Source organism: Colobus angolensis, unplaced genomic scaffold (genome assembly GCF_000951035.1).
Source record: "Colobus angolensis palliatus isolate OR3802 unplaced genomic scaffold, Cang.pa_1.0 Scaffold129, whole genome shotgun sequence".
Classification (NCBI taxonomy): Eukaryota; Metazoa; Chordata; class Mammalia; order Primates; family Cercopithecidae; genus Colobus; species Colobus angolensis.
This window is the reverse complement of record NW_012114141.1, coordinates 1344105-1366130: the sequence shown is the minus strand read 5'-3', so window position 1 is coordinate 1366130 and position 22026 is coordinate 1344105. Positions and strand designations below refer to the sequence as shown.

Here is a 22026-nt window from a genome sequence, read left to right as displayed (position 1 = left end):
CTTGCAGCGGTGGATACCAGGACTCGCTCTGGTGGAGGTAGCTGGGGAGTGAAGTAGACTCTGTGAGGGTCCTTGGTTGTGTTTTTGTTTAGTGTGCTGGTTTTGTTTTGGTTGTCCTCCAGCTGGGAGTGGTGCTTTCCAGAGCATATCAGCTGTGGTGCTATAGGGAGGATGCAAACTTGCCCTAGAGACACTTGGTCAAATATTCAGGTTTCTCAGGCAGTGGACAGGCCCATAGAGTTTCCAAGAGATTATGGACGTTTGTCTTTGGCTACCAGGATAGCTAGAGAAAGACTACCAGGTGGGGGCAGGAATAAGAGTGTCTCAGCTTCTCCTTGGGTGGGCTTGCTGCAGCTGCTGTTGAGCGGGTGAGGATGTGATTCCCAGTCCAATGGAGTTATATTCCCAGGGGGATTGTGGCTGCCTCTGCTGAGTCATACAAGTCACCAGGGAAGTGGGGGAAAGCTGGCAGTTACAGACCTTACCTTGCTTCCATGCAACCCGCGGTCTTAAAGGCTGGTCTCACTCCCATCATGCCTCCCCAACATCACTCAGTCTTTTTCCAGGCAGCCGGTTACCAGGGCGGATAACTTGCCCCAGACCACAATCCTCCCCCTTGAGAAAGCAAGCAGACTCATAGTTTTTAGGCCTCCTGGAGAACCTGCAGTGGGAATCCAATTTCTTCAAAGGATCTGTGGATTCTCTTGGCTTTCCTGGCATGTTCCTGTGGTGGTTCTTGTATTGTAGCAAAAGTTCATAAGGTGAGTCTCTCTACATGTTGCTCTGTCCGTCGGAGTGGGAGGTACAAGCTAGTCCTGCCTCCTATCCACCATCTTAATTTGAGCATCTAGATAATAGTTTTGAATAACGTGTATCTACCTGCAAAGTTCAGGCATGGAACGAGGCAAATAAACACAGAAGGAAACACAAAAACTCGATAGCAAAACCACTCCAATGAGGAGACAAAGGTTTTCAAAAAGTACTTGGACTGGAAAGCCTAGGTGATACTAAAACATTAAATAAAATAGTATATCCAAGGCCCAGTATGTGTTATGTGGGATAACCAAATTGTTTTAACTGCTCTGGCTAATCCTCATTTCTATAAATATGTAGACAAAACTAGCATAGCTATGTAGTGATAACTACCAATATACTGCTTTATCCTTTAAAATGTATCTGCCATACTAGACTCAAACTATTAAAGTTTTGCCACTAAGGCTAGGAATGTCACATGTATGCAGGGATGAGAACCTTGTCGCTCACACACACACACACCAGCTCTGTCAACCCTTGGGCGTCACCTTCCAACTCTCTGTGTATTTTATGCATGCGATCTTTATATGTGTTCTTTCACAGTTTTCCTATCATGTGAAACACATTAAACATCTCAACACATTTGCACCTGGTTTTGGTTGCCCAGTAATATTCTTCTGTGCATTTAAACCACTGAACAAGTACACATAATAGGAATTATACCATCTTGGTAGAAAACAAATATATAAACACAGATGTACAGATTTCACTGGAAATCTCAAGGACCCACCTCTTCAGTCTATAGCAGAAGGCTGCTTGCCACATCAGATTCTTTTACCCTTCACCTCTATTCTTGGACCCCAAAGCAGGACCAGTGCTTTTAGTTTTGTATCTGGTGTCCTAAAACTGAATATGGAAAGTTCATAAACGCTATATAAGTACTATGTGAATCTGGTTGAAAACAGGTAAAACAACAAACCTACATATATTAACTGGTAGTTAAATTCATTTTACAAGAAAACTAGATTTTTTTTTACTTTTTTTTTTTTTTTTTGAGATGAAGTCTTGCTCTGTCGCCCAGGCTGGAGTGCAGTGGTGCGATCTTGGCTCACTGCAAGCTCTGCCTCCTGGGTTCACACCATTCTCCTGCCTCAGCTTCCCGAGTAGCTGGGACTACAGGTGTCCGCCACCGTGCCTGGCTAATTTTTTGTATTTTTTAGTAGAGACGGGGTTTCACTGTGTTAGCCAGAATGGTCTCGATCCCCTGACCTCCTGATCCGCCCACCTCGGCCTCCCAAAGTGCTGGGATTACAGGTGTGAGCCACCATGCCCAGCCTTTTCAACTTTTTAAAATAGAGAAAACAGTATATTCCTTGGGGAAAGATGAGGGATTAAGAAAACCAGCTCTGGGTAAAAATTATTATGACTGCACCTAGAGTTGATTAGGCCTGCCTAGGAGAGAAACAGGCAACTGCTATACTACTACAGGGTACAGCCACCATCTGAGTCTCAGCAGACCAGTTCCCACGCCATGCAAAGTTGCTGTGTATTCAAATTGTAAAACTCATCTAGCGTATCATGAAACAAGCTGCATTCATTGTCAGAGACTGTCAGGTCGTCATCCCCACCTGCAGGCAGAGCTTAAGCAGCCTCTCACCTAGCTTAAAGATGAAAGACTCTTGTTCACTGTTGCCAAAGGGGCTGCTGTTCTGTTTCCTCAGTGAGCTCCCAGAGTTGGTTCCTTCCTTGGGCCCTGTATATGTTCCCATTTTCTGTCTCTGGCTCCTTTGTACCACCATCAGGGTAGGCAGACTTGGAACAGTTCTCTCCAAATGGGCAGCTTCCATGTTCTTCATTAAAACACCTACATGCCTTATTGCTCTTCATCTCCTTGTATTCCTGAAATGAGTTTCTGCTGCCTTCTACTCCACGCAGTATACTCATGTGGAATGACAAAGTTAAATATGGCCTGGCATTCTGGGATGGACTTTACCATCTTGCTTTTCTGTCGCTTAGTACTCCTCCACTTGTGAACACACTTGAGGTAGGTGTGGTTGCAGCTGGAGAGCATCTCAAAGCAGTCCTTTATGTATTTAAAGAGTATGATGCCCCTATAGTGTTTTATTGTTTATTATATGAAATAATACAATTTCCTACTCTGCAGATTTACAGCTACTTTGAGCCCATGGAATGTCTCCGAAGGGTTTTATGTAAAGTGTGTTCAAATGTAGTCCCTATCTATGTACCAACTACCAAAGGATTACTTGAGAAACGTTTTATGAGTAAGGCTGTCATATTGCATACTGGCTACTAGAGTTAGCAATTTCCAATATATTATTGATAGAAAAGTAAACATTAATAGGGAATTATCATGAACTGACTTTACTCACCTTGTTTAGTCTTTATTGATCTCGTTAGAACAAAAGTATTAATAGCTGTCATTTGAGCTCTTACTAATGGTAAGTCAAACGCTGTGTTAGTGTATTTAATCCTCAAACATCTCTGTTTAGCAATATTATCTCCAGGTTATATATGAAGAAGCTAAGGTTTGGGGAATCTTAGAAATAAGAGATTTTATTGATCTCTTTGTCACTGCAGGCAGTGCAAATTTACTTGATTCTTCTTAATTTTGCTTTATGATCTCACAAGATAAAATAACCATGTCAGTTATTTCAATTCTCATTGTTTTCAGATTTAAATCATTTTGGGGGGAATCTTCTCCAATGTTTTACTTAGGAAGGGTTCAGTGAAGTCTTTCCTCTGTCCTAGTTTGTTTTATAGATTTGAAATACGGGCATTTCAGTGTCTGTAAAACCTGTGTGTGGCTTTTGTAAAATTGCTAATCTTTCCTCTAAGTTTTTACATTTCTTAATTATGTAAAAATATGGTACTATAAAATAATTTCAGTAATTTGCAGTAAAGAAAGGTAATCTGTCTCTAGTTTCCTCATATTTATTCACCAATATCTCCTCATTAAAAGTTGAAAAATACTACTGCTGTTTGTTTTAAAGTATTGAGACATCCAACTGTACTTTTACATAAATAAGATTAGAAAACATGATTTGATTGTTCCAGAAACTCAGTCATACTGAGAGAAGATTTTTTTCCTCAGCAATTTATCATTTTTTGGAGTAAATGCAAAAAGCCTTTATGCGTGCAGGCCTCTGTAATGACACTCTAATGTAGTAGAATCTTCTTTAATTTCATTTGCCTAAAGATAATGCTTTAAAACTTTTAGGGAAATATTTTATCCTAAAAACGTTAATTATCCAAGGTTGAAAAGATCTTACCTGAAAGCTTAAAAACTTGTATCTTGGCAGTAAGATGATCATTTTAGTTTTCGTATTATTTTAATCGAGTGGATGTGTGGCAATTCAAGTCAATTTGTCTCTGAAAATTTCAATAGTGGGCAGTTTTTGTCCTCCTCCTGTTTTCACTCAAAACTTTTTGTCTGTAAAGAATCTCAGCTTAGGACTCAGAACAAATCTATATTGAGGATTTATTTCTAGAATTGTGTTAAACAGTTTTTTGTAGATACAGATATTTACTTATGAAGCTGCATCAAGTAGGTACCTTGATGACTACTATCTCGTGACTATGCTTATTCACAGCCTTCCCCACCCTTACCTCCAGCCCCCCTTCACTAACCTGTGCATCCTTTGCTTATCTGGTCTCTTTACTTCTTGTTTTTCTCCTAGTTTGTGAGTAGCTCTTAAAGTCTGACTTGTTGTCGTGGTGCGTTGGTAAGAGTAGCCAGTTTTCTTTCCTGGGTATATCAGCTATGAGCTGACTGACTAAGAGGAGTAGTTAAAATGGAGAAAGCTTAGCTGTACTTTGTCTTGCTTGTTAAACATAATGAGTTTAGAGGATTATGATTATTTGTAATCATCAGGATCTGCTAGATAGTACATCTGTTTTACTTTTTACTCTTATGTTGGTGGAGAAATAGTGTGCTTTTCATTCAATGTGAAAATTTTGTGTTCTAGCTGGACACTGATGGCTTAGTTTTTGAAATGTATTTTCTTGAGAAGTAGCATGTGGTTAGTATAAAAATTGTCTTTCCTATTAGGACTAGATACATAATTAGTCTGAAATATTTTTCTAACTGGAAAATTAGTTGCTGTGAACTTTGGGATTTTTATTACTCTAGACTCCATTACACTTGTTTGCTGTATTCAAATATTTTTTCTTTGGTTTTACTTCCTAGGTTGCACGTTTTCAAAAAATACCTAATGGTGAAAATGAGACAATGATTCCTGTATTGACATCAAAAAAAGCAAGTGAATTACCAGTGAGTGAAGTTGCAAGCATTCTCCAAGTAAGTGGTTAGTGGGGAGGAAGGGACTAGATGGTATAAAGTCAGTCACTTAGAGTCTATAAATCAGTGCTGTCTAATTTAATTTTCTTCAGTGATAGAAATATTCTGTTCTGTGCTGTTCAGCATAGTAGCCACAAGTTGAATAGGACTGTTGAGCTTGACATGGGGTTAAACTTGACAGAATTAAACATGACTTTATGACTTGAAATGTGGCTAGTGTGATGGAGAAACTGACTTTAATTTAATTTAAATTTATTTAAATAGCTACAGGTGGCTTAGTGGCTACCTGATTGGACAGTGCAGCTCTAGAACATAATAGCATTTCTAGGAACTATATTAGTGCTGTGTAAGGATTTGTTGGATTAGGAAAATAATTAACGTAAGTAGTGGTAGGAGTTTATCTTTTTTTTGATAAGGGTTTTCTAAGGTAAAGTAAAAACTAAGTACAGGTTTAGAATTGCAGATAATCTATAATTGCTTATGTAGGCTCTTCCTGGTTTTTAAAAGTAGTATCTATTGAAACATAAAAAAGATAATATTTTTTATTTTTCCTTCAACAGTCACATATTTTAGTGATAGCATTAAAAAATGGGTATCCTTTTTTAGTTTTGTTGTTGTTGTTACTGTATTTATACTCTGCTTTAAAACCACTTATTTGTAATATGTTTGTTTTGAAGGGCTCCATTATTGGACTCTGTTATAATCACCTTTTGGTCAGGGCAACTATTTTGGGGGTACAGATAATTTTATTCTTTAATAGTTAGAATACTAAATCATGAGAGAGAATAACTGAAGGATGTAGGTAGTGTTTATAGAACATAAACTGTTCCAAGAAGAAGTTCATCTTAACTTCCTTACTTTTGAGTAATTTAGGAAGCACAAAATTTCAGCATGAAATAATTACACAGTCCAAGAGTAAAAATTAATACCAACCCCAGGGTTTTGATAGGCCCAGAGAACAAGGAAGGCATTTATGGCCCCTTGAACGTTCTTTTGGAGAAACTAATTTTAGAAAACAGCTGAACAACAATGAAAAGGAAAAAGCTAATTAAAATGTACTGTTATGCTTTCTGTAAGTCTTGTGGCTGGTTGTGTTGTTTATTTTTCTCCCTAAATTTGGTTTGGTAAACTCTGCCTTTTTGTTTACATTTTTTTAAAAATCATCAATTTTGTTGAGATACAATTTACATAAAATACAATGTACTTTTTTAAAGTGTACAGTTTGCATTTTGACAAATGTAATCACCACCACCATTAAGATAGAACATCTTTATCACTCCAGAAAGCTCCCCCATGTCCCTGTGTAATTAATCCCTCCCTCTCTATGTATCCCTTCTGGCCCCAGGCAACCACTGATAGGTTGCTCTCATAATAGACTAGTTTTGACTGTTGTAGTTTCTATAAATATGACCATACTTTGTGTTATGTGCTTTTTTGTGTTTTTCTTTTCTGTGCTAACATTTTCAATCACTTTCATATATAAACTCTAACAGGCTGATCTTCAGAATGGTCTAAACAAATGTGAAGTTAGTCATAGGCGAGCCTTTCATGGCTGGAATGAGTTTGATATTAGTGAAGATGAGCCACTGTGGAAGAAGTATATTTCTCAGGTAAGATACTTTTACTTCCTCTTCTACTGTGTAATTTATTAATACATGGACTTCTGTTATTTAGTTGCTTACTTTGGTGATATTGTTTATGGAGAAAGGAAATAGTTTTCAGACGTTTTTTACCTAAAAATTTTAGGTTATTTTTAGATTTTAGATTGGGAATTCTTGTATTTTTAGTATGCAAATCTTAAAGACAACATTTTCCATATGGATATATTACACAAAGATAATACTGTTGACTGTAGTGTCCTTCCTAATATCAAACCTACACTATTTAAATGATAGGAATGGCAATATTTTTTAAGGTAATCATGATCAGCTCAGAAAACTAGTAAAAAGTAAGTTAGGTAAATGAAACTCAGGCTACCTGGGTACAAATTACACCTTCATTTCTTATCAGTTGTATGGTCTTTATTATCCTCTGAGCCTTATCTGTAAAATGGTGATCATAACCTTACAGGAGATAGTTAGCTCTCAGTAGATGATACTTACATATTTTCATCCTAATTTTTAGGAAAGACTTATTCTAGGCAGTTTTTATCTTGATAATCATTGTGTTAATGTAAAAAGTTACAGGTTACTAGGATTAGTTTTGAAGTAATTGGGTTGGTTTGCTAAACAAATACTTTTTGCTAAAAATTTCTTTTTAGTAAATGTCTGTGCCTTTTAACCTGCAGTCTTTCTAAAAAGATCTGTGTTTAACTTTTCTAAAGTGCCTTTTCTGCTAATGAACTTAAATTTGCCAGGCTTAATTTTGCAAATGAGTTTGTCTAAAGTAGCAACACTGGAATTTTAAAGGTTAGATGAACCTCGTGTGTATCTGTCTTATTTTTATGGAGTATTATTTATATGTGTCTTTGTATTTTCACACTTACCACATTCCCAGAATACCAAGACTTCAGAAGGTATTGACATAGTTTACTCTGGATTTATAAACTGTAATGATTTGACTTATCCCTAGGCAGTATGATTTAATGTTTTACTTTCTTGATCCTGTTACCAAAGCTAGAGCACCTGCCCCTTGGGATGCCTGTGAGAATTAAATAGTGCTTGTAATGTAGTTAAGCACAACCAAACAAATAACAGTAAATAGTCATCGTAATCATAAAGCACTGGGTGACTCTTTCCTCCTCTGCAGCCTGCCATCTATCAAGTGGTGTGCTTAGTAATGTGGCACAGCTTTTTCAGGGGAAAATAAAAAAGATCATGGGGGTTGCCCTCAAAGTGTGGTGTTAATAGCTAACATTTTTAAGAACGTTTTTTGGTTTACATGGTGCTTTCATGTACATTCTTAGTTAATCCTTATAACAGTTCTTATGGTATAATGCTCTGTTTTACCAGAGGAAGAATCTGGAGCTTAAAAAGATTAAGGTGACACACAGGTGCCAGCAGCTGGATTCAAACCTAGGTACTCTGACTCAGTCAGGTTTCTGGTTGGTCAGCCCTGAACCATATTGCAGTTGTAGTGTTGTTTTGTTAGGGCAGTTTAACTTATTTTTTTTTTTTTTTAAATCCTCATTAGAATCACTTGGGGAGGGTTAAAACATGCTAAAGCCTGGGCCTTATTCCTAAAGATTTTGATTTAATTAATTTGGTGTGAATCTGGGCATTGGTGTTGTTAAAAGTTTCTTATAGGATTCTGATGTGACCTGGATTGGGACTTGTTCCAGGGAATGGAACCATAAAGGGACTTTGGAGGTGGTGGCATGTAACCTCAGAGCTATGGTATCTAAGGGCTGGGGCTTTCTGGTGGGATGGATTCTTTGTGGCCTAGTCAGTTACTTCGCAGCTTTGACAGTGATGTAACACTTCAGCAGAGGAAGAGATTCTAACATCACAGCTTCAAGGAATAGAATGTCCAACTGGAAGAATTTGGGGTTGACTCTGGTGTGAGGTCATTTAAATGCTTTGTGATCAGGTTGATGCTATAGTCTTGTTTCTTTAGATATGATTTTTTCTGGTAGATGGAAACCAGGAGAGCTAGCCATGAGGAAAATCTTCAGTTTCTTTTGTGGAGAGGAGGGAATTTTTTTCTGTGATATGTAAGTCAGCCACAGAATTGTAATCTATACCAATGTACTTACTTGAGAAATGTTTGAATCTCAGTGTTCTATTCAGTATTTAACCTAAATTTTTAGCTTAAAAATCATCTTCTCCTGCTTTTTATAGCCTCAGTAGAAATTCAGAACAGCTATATTTATTAAATTAATATACCAAAAATTGCTGTATACTATAAGGAATTGGTTAATTCTTAGTTTTAAGTATTGCTATTTAATTTTCTTTTTTTTTTTTTCTGAAAAGGAACTGTTACAAAGCTTTTAAATGTAGTTAAGTATAAACTTTTTTTGTTGTTGTTGTTAATCGAAGAGATACATGAAATAAACCGAGTATAGACTTGTGTAATTTTCCAGTCATACTCTTATGGTTTTTTTTTTTTAAAGCTGAGCGAACTGTCATGTACAAAACTGTGTTAAATTGCTGTTTGTTTTTACTTTCAGTTTAAAAATCCCCTTATTATGCTGCTTCTGGCTTCTGCAGTCATCAGTGTTTTAATGCATCAGTTTGATGATGCCGTCAGTATCACTGTGGTAAGAAAAAAATTACATATTTTTGATCTGTTGAGTAAGTGTATAAATTGGGATTGGTTTTTATTTTGGAAAATAAATTGAGAAATGCTCTCAGATTTTTTTCAGTGTCCAAATTCTGCTTTTATTTTATTCTTTTTGTTGAGACAGTTTCTTGTTCTATTGCCCAGGCTGGAGTGCAGTGGTATAGTCATGACTCACTGCAGCCCCAAACTCCTGGGCTCAAGCTATCTTCTGCCTCAGCATCCTGAGTAGTTGGGACTACAGGTGTATGCTAACACCCCCAGCAATTTTACAAAATTTTTGTAAAGACAGGGTCTTGTTATGTTGCCCAGGCTGGTCTCAAACTCCTGGCCTCAAGTGATCCTCCCACCTTCGCCTCCCCAGAGTGTCAAAATTAACAGGTGTGAGCCACTGTGCCTGGCTCAACTTCTGCTTTTATTATAGTTACAGTAATTTTGAGTAATGTTCTAAAGTCTGTGACTAGCACACATGAAAATTCTTTAGCAATCTGATAATTTTCACAGATATGAAATTTTATAATTATCTGATTAAATTTTAAATTTCTTTCACTTTGCAGTTGAGAATATATTTTGACTAGTTGTGAACTAAAGCCTGACATGTGGAATTAAAAATATTCCTTACAGTGCAGACTGTATTTACTGCATACATATACTGTATATGATTTTATTCTTTCCAGCTAGGTTATTCTAGCTTTCATTGAACTATTTTCTCGTCTTTTTCCTTTTTGCCCCATTTCATTGTTATATAAAAAATTTGTAGCAAGTAAAAGCACTATGTTATGCTTAAGAACACTGTAGCTAGTATTGTAGAGTTGCAGTTCTTGAACTATTGCTTGCAGTCTCCCAGAAATCCCTGAGACCTGTTCAAGGGGTGTGTGTGGTCACAACCATTTTAATAATACTAAAACATTATTTGTCTTTTAATTATAGACTTTGGGCATTAATGGCACAAAAACAGTGGTGGGTGAAATTGTTAGGGCCTTAGCACAATTTGAAGTAATGGCACCAAACTTTGTTAACAGTCATTGTTTTCTTTCGTGTTTCTCTTAAGAGTGTTCTTGATAAAGCAGTAAAAATTAATTTTATTAAATCTGGACCCTTGAGTACATGCCTTTGTAGTAATTTGTTTAATGAAATGGGAAGTGTGCATGAAACTCTTTTGTAGATTGAAATACAATGGTTTGTCTCAAGGAAGGGTAATTATTGTGAGGCAAACTAGCCATGTACTTGAGAGACTGACTCATAGACAAACTATGGGTGTTAGGACTTGGGTAACCAGCAGATTCTTATTTTTGAAAGTGAATTAAATGAGCGAATCAGACCAAGGAAAGGCAACTGGCAGAATATGTTGCTAATGATAAAATTCAGGTTTTCAAGCAATAATTAGAGTTTTGGAAAATTTGTATGCACTCCTATGGGCTGGAAAACATCCCAGTATTTAAGACTTTATTCCAATTAGATCAGTAGTGATTTCAACAAATGTGTGTTTTTTTAAAAAAATTGTTAAGAAATGTGATAACCTTGGGAAAGATTTGGGGAATCTTGGGAAAGATTTGAATAACCAAGTGAACCAATATTTTCCAGAAGACCAATGCATGATGTTACAAAATCTGAAATGGTAAAAGATCCGTTCAAATGCAAGATAGGTCAATGGATTTTAATATAATAGATTATGAAAAGTTCATCGATACAGTTTTATATTCTACATTGCAGATTACCTTTAAGTAACTAGCACTTGTTGAGTTTTGGTGTAGTAACTAAGAAGAATATCCACAATCTTCTGAAAAAACTGTTAAAATACTCCTCCCTAGGCTGGGCGCGGTGGCTCATGCCTGTAATCCCAGCACTTTGGGAGGCTGAGGCGGGCGGATCATGAGGTCGGGAGATTGAGACCATCCTGGGTAACATAGTGAAACCCCGTCTCTACTAAACATACAAAAAAAAAAATTAGCCGGGCGTGGTGGCGGGCGCCTGTAGTCCCAGCTACTCGGGAGGCTGAGGCAGGAGAATGGTGTGAACCCGAAAGGCAGAGCTTGCAGTGAGCTGAGATCATGCCACTGTACTGCAGCCTGGGTGACAGCACAAGACTCTGTCTCAAAAACAAAAACAAACAAACAAACAAAATGCTCCTCCTTAAAACAAATAAAAAATAAAAAAATGCTCCTCCCTTTTCCACCTTATCTGTATGGGGCTGGATTTTCTTCATACGCTTTAGCCCGAACAGTATGTTATAGTAGATGGAATACTAGCTTTCTGGAAAGTCAGATATTAAAATATAAAAATTTAAAACACTGCTGTTTTTCTCACAATTTTTTTTTGAAAATTTATTTTTCATAAAGTTATTTGTGTTAACATGTAATGAATGAGGTTTAAATTTTTTAGATGAGTTAAGTAGAAATGAAAACTGACTAGTTGAAAAATTTAATGTGGTAAATATCAGTATATATAACCCACTTAAACAAAAGCTAGTCCTCAATTTGTGAGAGCATGAAAGGGCCCTGAGATCAAAAAGTTAGAGAAGCTGCCCTGGTAATGGCAAGCCACTGTAAACTGTTGGCTGCTTCCCCCACAGGCCTTAAGGTAAAGTTGTGATTTTTTCTCCAGCTGATCTCAGTGTTTAAAATCTGTTATTGTGGGACTGCAGATAGAGAAATAAAATAACAGTTACAGTCACTTCTCAAGTTAATGTCTGATTTAAAAGCCTGTTTCTTTTGTTTAGGCAATACTTATCGTTGTTACAGTTGCCTTTGTTCAGGTAAGTAGTCTATTTTGCCAACATGAAAATGGTATGTTAATTGCTTAAAAATCGAGGTGTCTTGTGGTAAAACCTACTGCTATTGGGGGTTGTAATGCCCATCAGAACAACTTATTCTTTGTTTTCAAAATAATTTCAGATGTTACAGACAACTCTTCAGGGAAGCTTGTCGTGGGACTAAGGAACTGCTTTCATTTAGGTAGTGAGATGAAGAAAATCTAGTTTTTTATTTGATAATGTTAAGGCTAACTGAAGCAGATGGAAACAAAAAGCATAGTAATAGAAATAAAATCCAGCAGTAAGCTTTTTTATTTTTTCAATTAAAAAATTAGACCAGAGTTTATAGTTTCATAACACTGTTATGTTTTAATACCTACTAGAGCTAAGTCTAGATGAAACAAAAAAGTGTAGAATTAAAAGGTTGATCTATCATGTACCATTTGAAGAAAATTCCACAGGTTTCTGTGACTGATTCCCTTAGCCAAATGCTGCACTTGTGTGCTGAATTTATTGCCTAACCTTATTTTATTTTTGAGTCTTTTTTGAGGAATTAAAATGGTTCTGCTCATTGTTGGCATGACCTCCTCTCCCCTCCCTTTAAAACAATTTATCATTCCTCCACAAAAGGGGTGTTGTGATCTGGATCAAAGTAATTGAAACAGTAAATAAAACGTTTGTAAAGTAGCCCCTTTTAAAAATTACTATGAATAATGTGGAGATAATGTCAAGATTTCTTTTAATAAGTACAGACATAAACAGAAATGTAGGCTTTTTTTATGTTTATTTAAATATCTGAAGCTTCTGTAGATTTTAGAACAGTGTTTCACAATATCAGCAGATTTCCTTTTTAGCTAAAACATGGTTAACAAGAATAGAATTATTCTAGCTTAGGGAAAAATGTAATACTGTTGTATAAGCCTGAAGTTCATGCTGTTTTGAATCTGAAGCCTGTTTGTTGAGTGACTATGGTTGTTCTTACATCTATGATTTATTATGTGGGTATTTCTTTTCACTATCCCAGCCTCTTAGGGTAATCTCTAACATAGTTGTTATTAGTTCTGTAGTAACCCAGTGTGGAAAGCCAGTTGGAATCAGATTATTTGCAGCAGGTTTGTGAGCTCCATTAGTAGTCTATCAGGGTTCTGCTTTTAGGGGAATCTTCTTGCTTAGACAAATGTTGCCCATGGTCAGGTGGAGCTGGTTAGTCTAGCATAGGTCATTTCAGGCTAAGCATTATTCAAGGCAGCTCTTCATTCAGCCAAGTGAGTGGTATGACCCACTGGATGACTGGACCTTCTTGCGTCTTTAAGAATGTGTCAGATATGTGGAGTGCCTTACTTCAGAAGGATTCCTGCAAATAGTATCACTTTGTATGGAAGACCTTAGTACCTTGTTCTCTTTGATTACTAGAAAGCCCCTGCTTTCAAAAAACACCACAAAATTGTGATTTTAACGTAAGTCAGTATGGAATTTTACACAAGACAGTGTTGTTATATACATTAAATGCTATGGCTGAGACTATTAAATGTCTTTATGATAGGTACATTTGATGGAAACCTCACAAAAGGATGAAAACTTTATAAAAAGCCTGTTTTCAAATTGCTAGGTCTGATTCTTACAGACATGTGACCCATCACCAAATATGCCTGTGAAACCAACAAAATAGTCTATAAACAAGTAAAAATCCTCTCCAAAAAGATCCTATTTATTGTCAGTTGAACTTATAATGCTTTAATCAAAAAGCTCTTTATCAAAAATGTATAAAAAATTCTTAATACTTTATCATTATTTGGTATTTGTGCTATATTACCTGTGTCTTAAGAGTGTTTTTTATATTCCTTTTTATATTTATGTTCTCCTTTTTTCCTGTGTGTCTTTGAAATCCCCATTCCCCACACCACTGTACTTCTTCCCAGCCATAAAAATAGCTAATTGTTTTATATGGTCATAATGATGTCACCTTACAATAAATTTGAAAAATGACTTGTAGGCATTTATTAGGTTTTAGGTGGTATGTTTAATGATCATTTTGATGTAGAGGTATCTGTATAATTGTAGGGAGTAGAGGCTAAGGAACCAGAAGAGATAGGTAAAGATTGAGCAGCATCTATATCATTTATTACTGGCATCTAGGATTGGTGGGTATTTTTTAGCATATTACAGAATTTTGGGGTAAACTTCCAAATTCCTTAATTCCCTTCGTGTGTTTGGGCTGTTGTCTTAAGATTTTTACATTTGTAGATTTTCCTTATATTTGTCACTCTAAGATTAAGTAGAGACTGATTATGTTCTAAGTTATTCTTACATAGCCTTGTGTTTTCCTTTTGAAGTTTGTGATGGATATAACATTTTGACTGGTATTAGCACTGCAGTCATTTCAAAACACTCCCAACCTTTCTACCTCCACTATTTGCCTCTCCCTCTTTTGACTTTAGATTAGCAGATTCTTTTGCTTACTGCAGACATGAGGCAAAAATAGCAGTGATGTGTGATGCAAGACTGCTCATGGAAATATGGACTAAGTAGTAGTGTGAGTTGAAGGATGTTTCTGACCCTCAGCTATTTGTTATCTGGATTGAAAAAAGCTGGAAATCACATTGTTAGAACTCCTGAGAATTTTCCCTTTTGGATACACAGTTTGAATGGGAACTGGGTCTGTCAGTATGGAGCCAGCCACATCTTATTCCTTGTTTTTCCCATGTTTGTTCTAAGCAAACTTACTTTGTAAACCATTGCTGTTAGCATGGGCTTAAATCCCTAAAGCAAATGTTGTTTACAGTTAATTTTCTTTGACTTCTGTGGTCATTAGACACTTAACATAAGAGTATCTAAATTTTAAGGCTCAATGACTTAAAACTTTTAATGACTCAAATGTACTCTTTGGACATACTAGTCAGTTTTCATCTTTTTTCTAAATAACCTTAGGTTTATACATTGAATATTAAAATGTAAAACTGAGAATATTTAATTATCAAAATTGATCTCTACAATTTAACATTTTAAAATAAGGGACAAGCTTTTCTGGGTAAGAATATAAGCACAAGTAAAGGAAAAGATGAGAATTGGGGGAAATTTTAAAATAATGATTGAGATGGAATATATTCATAGGAACAAAATTAAATTCTACTTTTTTTGTTTGAATAGGAGTATCGTTCAGAAAAATCTCTTGAAGAATTGAGTAAACTTGTGCCACCAGAATGCCATTGGTATGATCCTTTTTTTGGTGTGGATTTCCGTCCCTTTAAAAATAGAAGTTGAATGTGACTAGTACCGTATGTATTGTTATCCCCACTTTGTCTGAACATAAGGAAGACACTGTTAATCTGACACAAAAAGTTCCTGGTCTCATTAATGTAGCAAACCTGTACCATTGAAAACTTTAAAGTCTGAGATTCTTGAGACATGGATGTGTTTAACAGATTTTTTGTATATTTTTTTGAGACATAGTCTGGCTCTGTCACCCAGGCTGGAGTGCAGTGGCACAATCTCCGCTCACTGCAAGCTCCGGGTTCACGCCATTCTCCTGCCTCAGACTCCTGCGTAGCTGGGACTACAGGCGCCCACCACCAAGCCCAGCTTATTTTTTGTATTTTTAGTAGAGATGGGGTTTCACCATGTTAGCCAGGACGGTCTTGATCTCCTGACATCGTGATCCACCTGTCTCGGCCTCCCAAAGTGTTGGGATTACAGGCGCGAGCCACAGTGCCCGGCTGTATTTAACAGGTGTGTGTGTGTGTGTGCGCGCGCGCGTGCTCAAGTATGTGCTACACAGTGTTCTGAGTATAGAGATTCACAGTCAAACAGACCCAGGTGATTCAAAAGGTTGCTTCAATTTGCACATTTTACATTTGAACAAGTAGTTCATTTTTCAAGTGATTTTCTGTCATCTTGGCATCTTAATTGTTTAGAAACAGTCTTTTTCTTGGTTCTTATATTTGCCTTTTCCTCAGACAAGCCTACTGGAAATAATTTTTTAAGGTAAGTTGGTTGAATTTTTTTTTTAACCATGGTTGTTTCTATTTCATGTTACAGTGTGCGTGAAGGAAAATTGGAGCATACACTTGCCCGAGACTTGGTTCCAGGTGATACAGTTTGCCTTTCTGTTGGGGACAGAGTTCCTGCTGACTTACGGTTGTTTGAGGTAAGTTTGGGGATCTGATTGTAATAAGTGAAAATACGTGGATGTAGATTAAAGGATAAACATTGCCAGTTTTAAGGAATTAACACATAGTTGATTTGAAACATTTGGTATTCTACTTTAACATGTGACATATATAAACTTTTTTTTTTCCTTAAAATATATCTGTCCCTACTGTAGCATCTTTTGAGGTGTCTGTTTAGTGAATCAGCAGATCTTTATAGAAACCTGCATGTTAGGGACTGTGGGAGATACAAAGATGATATGATAGAATACTTGTGACTAGGGAACATACTATGTGTACATAAATTACTCACCATAAAACAGAACTCAGTAATTGAGTAAGAGAAGTTCAAAAAATAGGTTATAGACATTTAAAGAAGGGAGAGGTTCCACCTGATTTGAATGGGATCAGAATATGCCTCAGACCACATGGCTTTGAAAGTGATAATTGAAGAGTAGTACTGGACAAAGATGGGGAAGACAATGAAGCAACACCATTCAAATCACTATAAACATTACAGTGTATGAAACTCTGCTGGGATATGGTAAAGATAGAAAATGTGTGATGGAATCAGATTTCAGAGGCCTTGAATACTAGGCTTAACTTCAGATTTTTTTGGTTAGGAATTACCTTTTGAGGCTCCTATGCAGTTGGCAAATAATGTTATCCTTAGTCTGGCTACAGTGTGTAGAATAGATTGAAGAACTGGAAAATGGAGATAGGCACCTAGCTTAACAGGTTTCAGAACCCATTAGTATGCAGGTCTTATCCACCATTGGAATTAAGCTGTTTGTTAACACCTACAGAGCGGTCACTCTTTAAATACTATGGCCAAAAGTATGAGTGTTCTCATAGATGCTGTAGAAAGCCTGAAAAACCTTTCAGACTATAGTAAGAACGAACTTGGCTTAATCTTGAAGCAGAGGCCTTTTTTCCAAATATTTGAAATTTATCCTTAGAAAGCTAGTGGATTGCTTTAATTGGGTGACTAGGAATAATTGATAATATTGCAAGTGCTATTAATTTTACTTCATTATCTTTTTTTGTCCTCTTTGAGGTCTTTTTAATGTTAATTCTTTTCTACTCTTCTCCTTTCCTTCAGTACCTAATATTTTGTCGATGACAATACTTTGAATTATTCTTCCTCAGAGATTAAGTAGTCTTGTCCCTTGGCATAAATTATCTTCCCCCTCCCCCGAAAACCCTAATTTCAATTCATGGAGTTGATGCCATTCTTTATTCTGGGCTGTTTCTCTTCCAGTTGAGAAGCAGAACTTCTCATTGGGATAGTTAGAAGATGGTGTTTCCCGTTTGCATGGTTCGAGAAGTATAATGATAGAAGCTTCAAAACACCATTAGGGCTTGCTAAAACTATTTTAGGGTTTTCATTTAACTAAGGGTTGATTGACTTGACAGTTAATTATTTCAAAGTTCACATGTAAACAGGAAAGAAAACCTGTCAGTATGGATTAGTATGTATTTTATCTACTCAGCAAATATATATTGCAGACATTGTGAATTTTTTATTTTATTTTTATTTGTTTTTGAGATTGAGTCTCACTCTGTTGCCCAGGCTGGAGTGCAATGGTGCAATCTCAGCTCACTGCAGTCTCCGTCTCCCGGGTTCAAGCAATTCTCCTGCCTCAGGCTCCCAAGTAGCTGAGATTACAGGTGCCTGCCACCACGCCTGGCTAATTTTTTAGTATTTTTAGTAGAGACAGGGTTTTGCCGTGTTGGCCAGGCTGGTTTTGAACTCCTGACCGCGGGTGATCCACCTACCTCAGCCTCCCAAAGTGCTGGGATTACAGTCGTGAGCCACCGCTCCCGGCTGACATTGTGAATTTAGTAAGACTTATAAGCATATGTCTTGTGGAGTAATTTATTAGTTATTATTGTTTTCCCCCTACTTGTTAACTTTGCAAGCACTTCATCAGCACATTTTATTCTGCAGTACTGTAGTTAGGTTGATTTTGTTCTAGTTAATCCACTTTTACAGATATAGTTGGACATTTTTTATTCTCTCTACCTTAATTCTGCCCTATTTGTTTTGCCTATTACCTGGTACCCTAAACAGACTTTTGCAACTACTTTGACTGCAGATTGAAATAACCTTCTTTAAAGAGTTGGGGGTCTTTTATCCTGCATCTAAATTTAAATGTACTGAGTTAAGATATAGGCTGATAAAGTCAGTTTCTCTTCTGGACGCAGAAGCTGCTGGTTTTTTGAAATTAAATTGGCTTATTGGAGTTTTGTTGGCTCAGTTTGGCTGTGGTGATCTTTGGATAATTTTGTAAGGCTAGCTGGTCATTTAATACTACTGTATGAAATAAACTCTCATTTAGGGTTTAAAGGAACCAGAAAACTCCTTAGTCAGCTTTGGGATATCATTAATTTCCTCCAAAGCACATAGATTTCACTTTAGAGAAAGCAAGTGAACTTCTGCTATGTAGTTAGTTCCCTTATAGACTAGGCCTAAAGCCAGGGTTGCAACTTCAGTGTCATCATTTTGCAACTGTCATAAATTTTAGTGCTTTCAGATTTTGACTGTAAACTTGCCTGGGTCCTCAGCAACTTCTTGTTAGCACATTCAGTGACCTGACTGCTGTACAACTTTTGTCTGGTACAACTTTTATCTTCATAATCTGTGTCTTAACTTGGGCTGCTTTTAACAAAATACCATGCTATTTATTTTTCACAGTTATGGAGGCTGGAAGTTCAAGGTCAAGGTCTGGCACGGTTTGGTTTCTGGCGAGGACCCTTGCTAGCTTGAGATGGCTATCTTCTTGCAGTGTCCTCAAGTGGCAGAGACACCAATTTCTCTCTCTTCCTCTTATACAGCCACTAATGGCATCATTAGGACTAGCCTCATGACCTCATCTAACCCTAATTACTTCCCAGGGCCCCATCTCCAAATACTATAATGTTGACTGTAGAGCTACAGCACATGACTTTTTCGGATACATAGTTAAGACTGTAACAGGTTGAGACTGCCATTTTGTTTATACTTTTTAAAGACTAATATTGATAACCTAAGGAATTGTGTAGTTTTCCCCTTGCCTGTATCAGGTTTTCAGAAGCCAGTGGTTGAGTCAAGATAGTTTTCCCATGGTATCCACTAGGGATTGGTCCTGGTAGATCCAGTGAGAGCAAAATCCAAAGATGCTCAAGTCCCTTATGTACAATTGAGTAGTATTTATATATAACCTCTGCACATTTTTCTGTATACTTTAAATCATCTCTAGATTACTTATAACTCCTAATAAAATATAAATGCTATGTCAATGGTTGTTATACTGTATTTAAAAACTTTTCTATTGTTTTTTACTGTTATATTTTTTGTATTTTTTTAATTATACTTGCTTTGAATATTTTCTTCCTGTGATTGGTTGAATCCACTGCTACAGAGGGAGGACTGTATGGTTGGTGGCAGTGGCCTTTCCAGCAGGAGCCTGAGAGGCATTGATGGAACTAGGACAGTAAAACTTAGAGGAATTAAGTTTTGGGCATGTTCTTTGTTTTTTTTCTCCCTGAGGGTTTTTATTTTAAGTTTTAGTGTTATTTGAGAAGAGGCACCACTGGCCAATTACTTGATGATAACCAATGGATTGGTCAGACAATGACTTTAGATGAAGCAATCTTATTGACTATGTATGCCTGGATAACAGTACATTTTATTTTTATTTTTATTTTATTTTATTTTTTATTATTATACTTTAAGTTCTAGGGTACATGTGCACAACATGCAGGTTTGTTATATATGTGTACATGTGCCATGTTGGTGTGCTGCACCTGTTAACTCGTCATTTACATTAGGTATATCTCCTAATGCTATCGCTCCCCCGTCCCCCACCCCACGACAGGCCCTGGTGTGTGATGTTCCCCACCCTGTGTCCAAATGTTCTCATTGTTCAGTTCCCACCTATGAGTGAGAACATGCGGTGTTTGGTTTTGTGTCCTTGTGATACTTTGCTCAGAATGATGGTTTCCAGCTTCATCCGTGTCCCTACAAAGGACATGAACTCATCCTTTTTTATGGCCACGTAGTATTCCATGGTGTATATGTGCCACATTTTCTTAATCCATTCTCTCATTGAACAGTACATTTTGCCTTTATGAAAACACAGCATATTTTCGGTATTGTTCCAGGTAAAGTCGGTATCAATATTTGAATAAATAACTCTTTGTAAGAAAAAACAGTGTGAGGGTCAGATGAAAAAAGGTTGTGTTTTTTTTTATTTGTTGTTTTGTCTTTTGAAAATGTTTTACCCCTCTCAGCTATAACTTTCTAAGCCCAATAATACATCGCTTGAAATGATAGCAAGATTTTCTTTCACTTGAAGTTCTGAGTAAGTCCATTGACACTTTGCTTTGTGGTTCATATGCTTACAGTTGGCCCACATCATTTTTTTAAACCTGTTTATGATCTGATGATTTTCTAAATGTATCAGACATCTTTCAGAGAATTACCACTTGGGCTAGCAGCCAAGATTAAGCTGTTTTTATGATACTGGATTACCAGACCATTTTAATTTGGGCAGAAAGGTTAGTTCTATTAGGAGTCAGGATCTACTGAGGCCAAGCTCAGGAATTCCAACTTAAGAACATGCCAGTGGGCATTATCTTGTGAGCCATTTTTCAATCTCATGAATCCTTGTACTTTGTTATAGTATAGCAGTTTGGCTCAGTGAGTAGTTTTTGGTGTCTTCAGGGCTTGTTCCTTTCTGTTCCCTAGTTCTAAGGAGAAGTAAAAACCAAAGATAATGGGCATGATTGAGCCAGCACAGATATACTTTGGCTACCTGCCACCTGAAGGAGTCAGAAATAATCTCCTTGACTGGAACCCTATGTAGGCATTATGTTTCTATTTGTGAGGCTCACATTCTTGCACAGTCTGTTGTTAAGACCCACTAACAAGCAGCTGCCTCCACGTTGGGTGAATCCATTACTGGAGCAATCATTCTGTGTCAAGCATTCTGATTTCCTGAGTTAATAAAATACATGTTCCATTTACTCAATGAAAAAATATTCTGGTAAAACACAGGTTACAATTCTGATTTGGTTTGGTATGCTTTTTCAAAAAAAATCTTTTCAAATATTTGATAAAATGTAAACATATAGTGATATTTTAAATTTACTTATGTTGATAATGAAGCTAATTTAGGCAATTGTAATCCATTTTTCTTAGAAAATCGGTCTGTTATGAAACCATTTTCGCCATTTAGCACATATTTGAAAACCATGTATGGCACATTGCACCAGGCTTCAGGGCTTCGAAGTGAAAAAGACAGTTTGTGCCCTCCCCATTGGCAGACACCAACTTGTAAACAACTGTGATTCAAAGAATGATACGTGTCTGCTCATGAAATGAATTGACCATGTGAGCTTAGGCAAGCCGCTTGATTTTTTTCAGGCCTGTTTTGTCACTGTGACATAGAGTTGCCCTAGAGCAATTCATTCCAACTTTTTTTTTTTTTTTTTTTTTTAAGGGTTTTTTTTCTTTTTTTTTTTTTATTATACTTTAAGTTCTAGGGTACATGTGCATAACGTGCAGGTTTGTTACATATGTATACTTGTGCCATGTTGGTGTGCTGCACCCATCAACTCGTCAGCACCCATCAATTCATCATTTATATCAGGTATAACTCCCCAATGCAATCCCTCCCCCCCTCCCCTCCTCCCCATGATAAGCCCCAGTCTACGGCCATACCACCCTGAACGCGCCTGATCTCGTCATTCCAACTTCTAATGTGCATAGGAGTCAGCTGGGCTCTGTTTTGGCAGGTGTGGGGTGGGGCCTGAGATTCTGCAGACTTAACCAGCTTTTAGACCATGCCAAAAGC

The 22026-nt window shown here is 36.8% G+C and overlaps 1 protein-coding gene across 5 annotated transcripts in view; it reads left to right on the top strand.

Moving 5' to 3' along the window:
* The window catches only part of ATP2C1 (ATPase, Ca++ transporting, type 2C, member 1), a 158947-nt gene that overhangs the window by 66572 nt on the left and 70349 nt on the right, over positions 1 to 22026 (top strand). For 4 of the 5 annotated variants that reach the window (XM_011933672.1, XM_011933675.1, XM_011933676.1 and 1 more), the window contains 6 exons: positions 4961 to 5071; positions 6565 to 6681; positions 9180 to 9269; positions 12009 to 12044; positions 15189 to 15250; positions 16077 to 16185. In XM_011933672.1, coding sequence (XP_011789062.1) covers positions 4961 to 5071; positions 6565 to 6681; positions 9180 to 9269; positions 12009 to 12044; positions 15189 to 15250; positions 16077 to 16185 — 525 coding nt within the window. The remainder of the gene's footprint in view (positions 1 to 4960; positions 5072 to 6564; positions 6682 to 9179; positions 9270 to 12008; positions 12045 to 15188; positions 15251 to 16076; positions 16186 to 22026) is intronic. The other variant, XM_011933674.1, reaches the window with a different exon arrangement.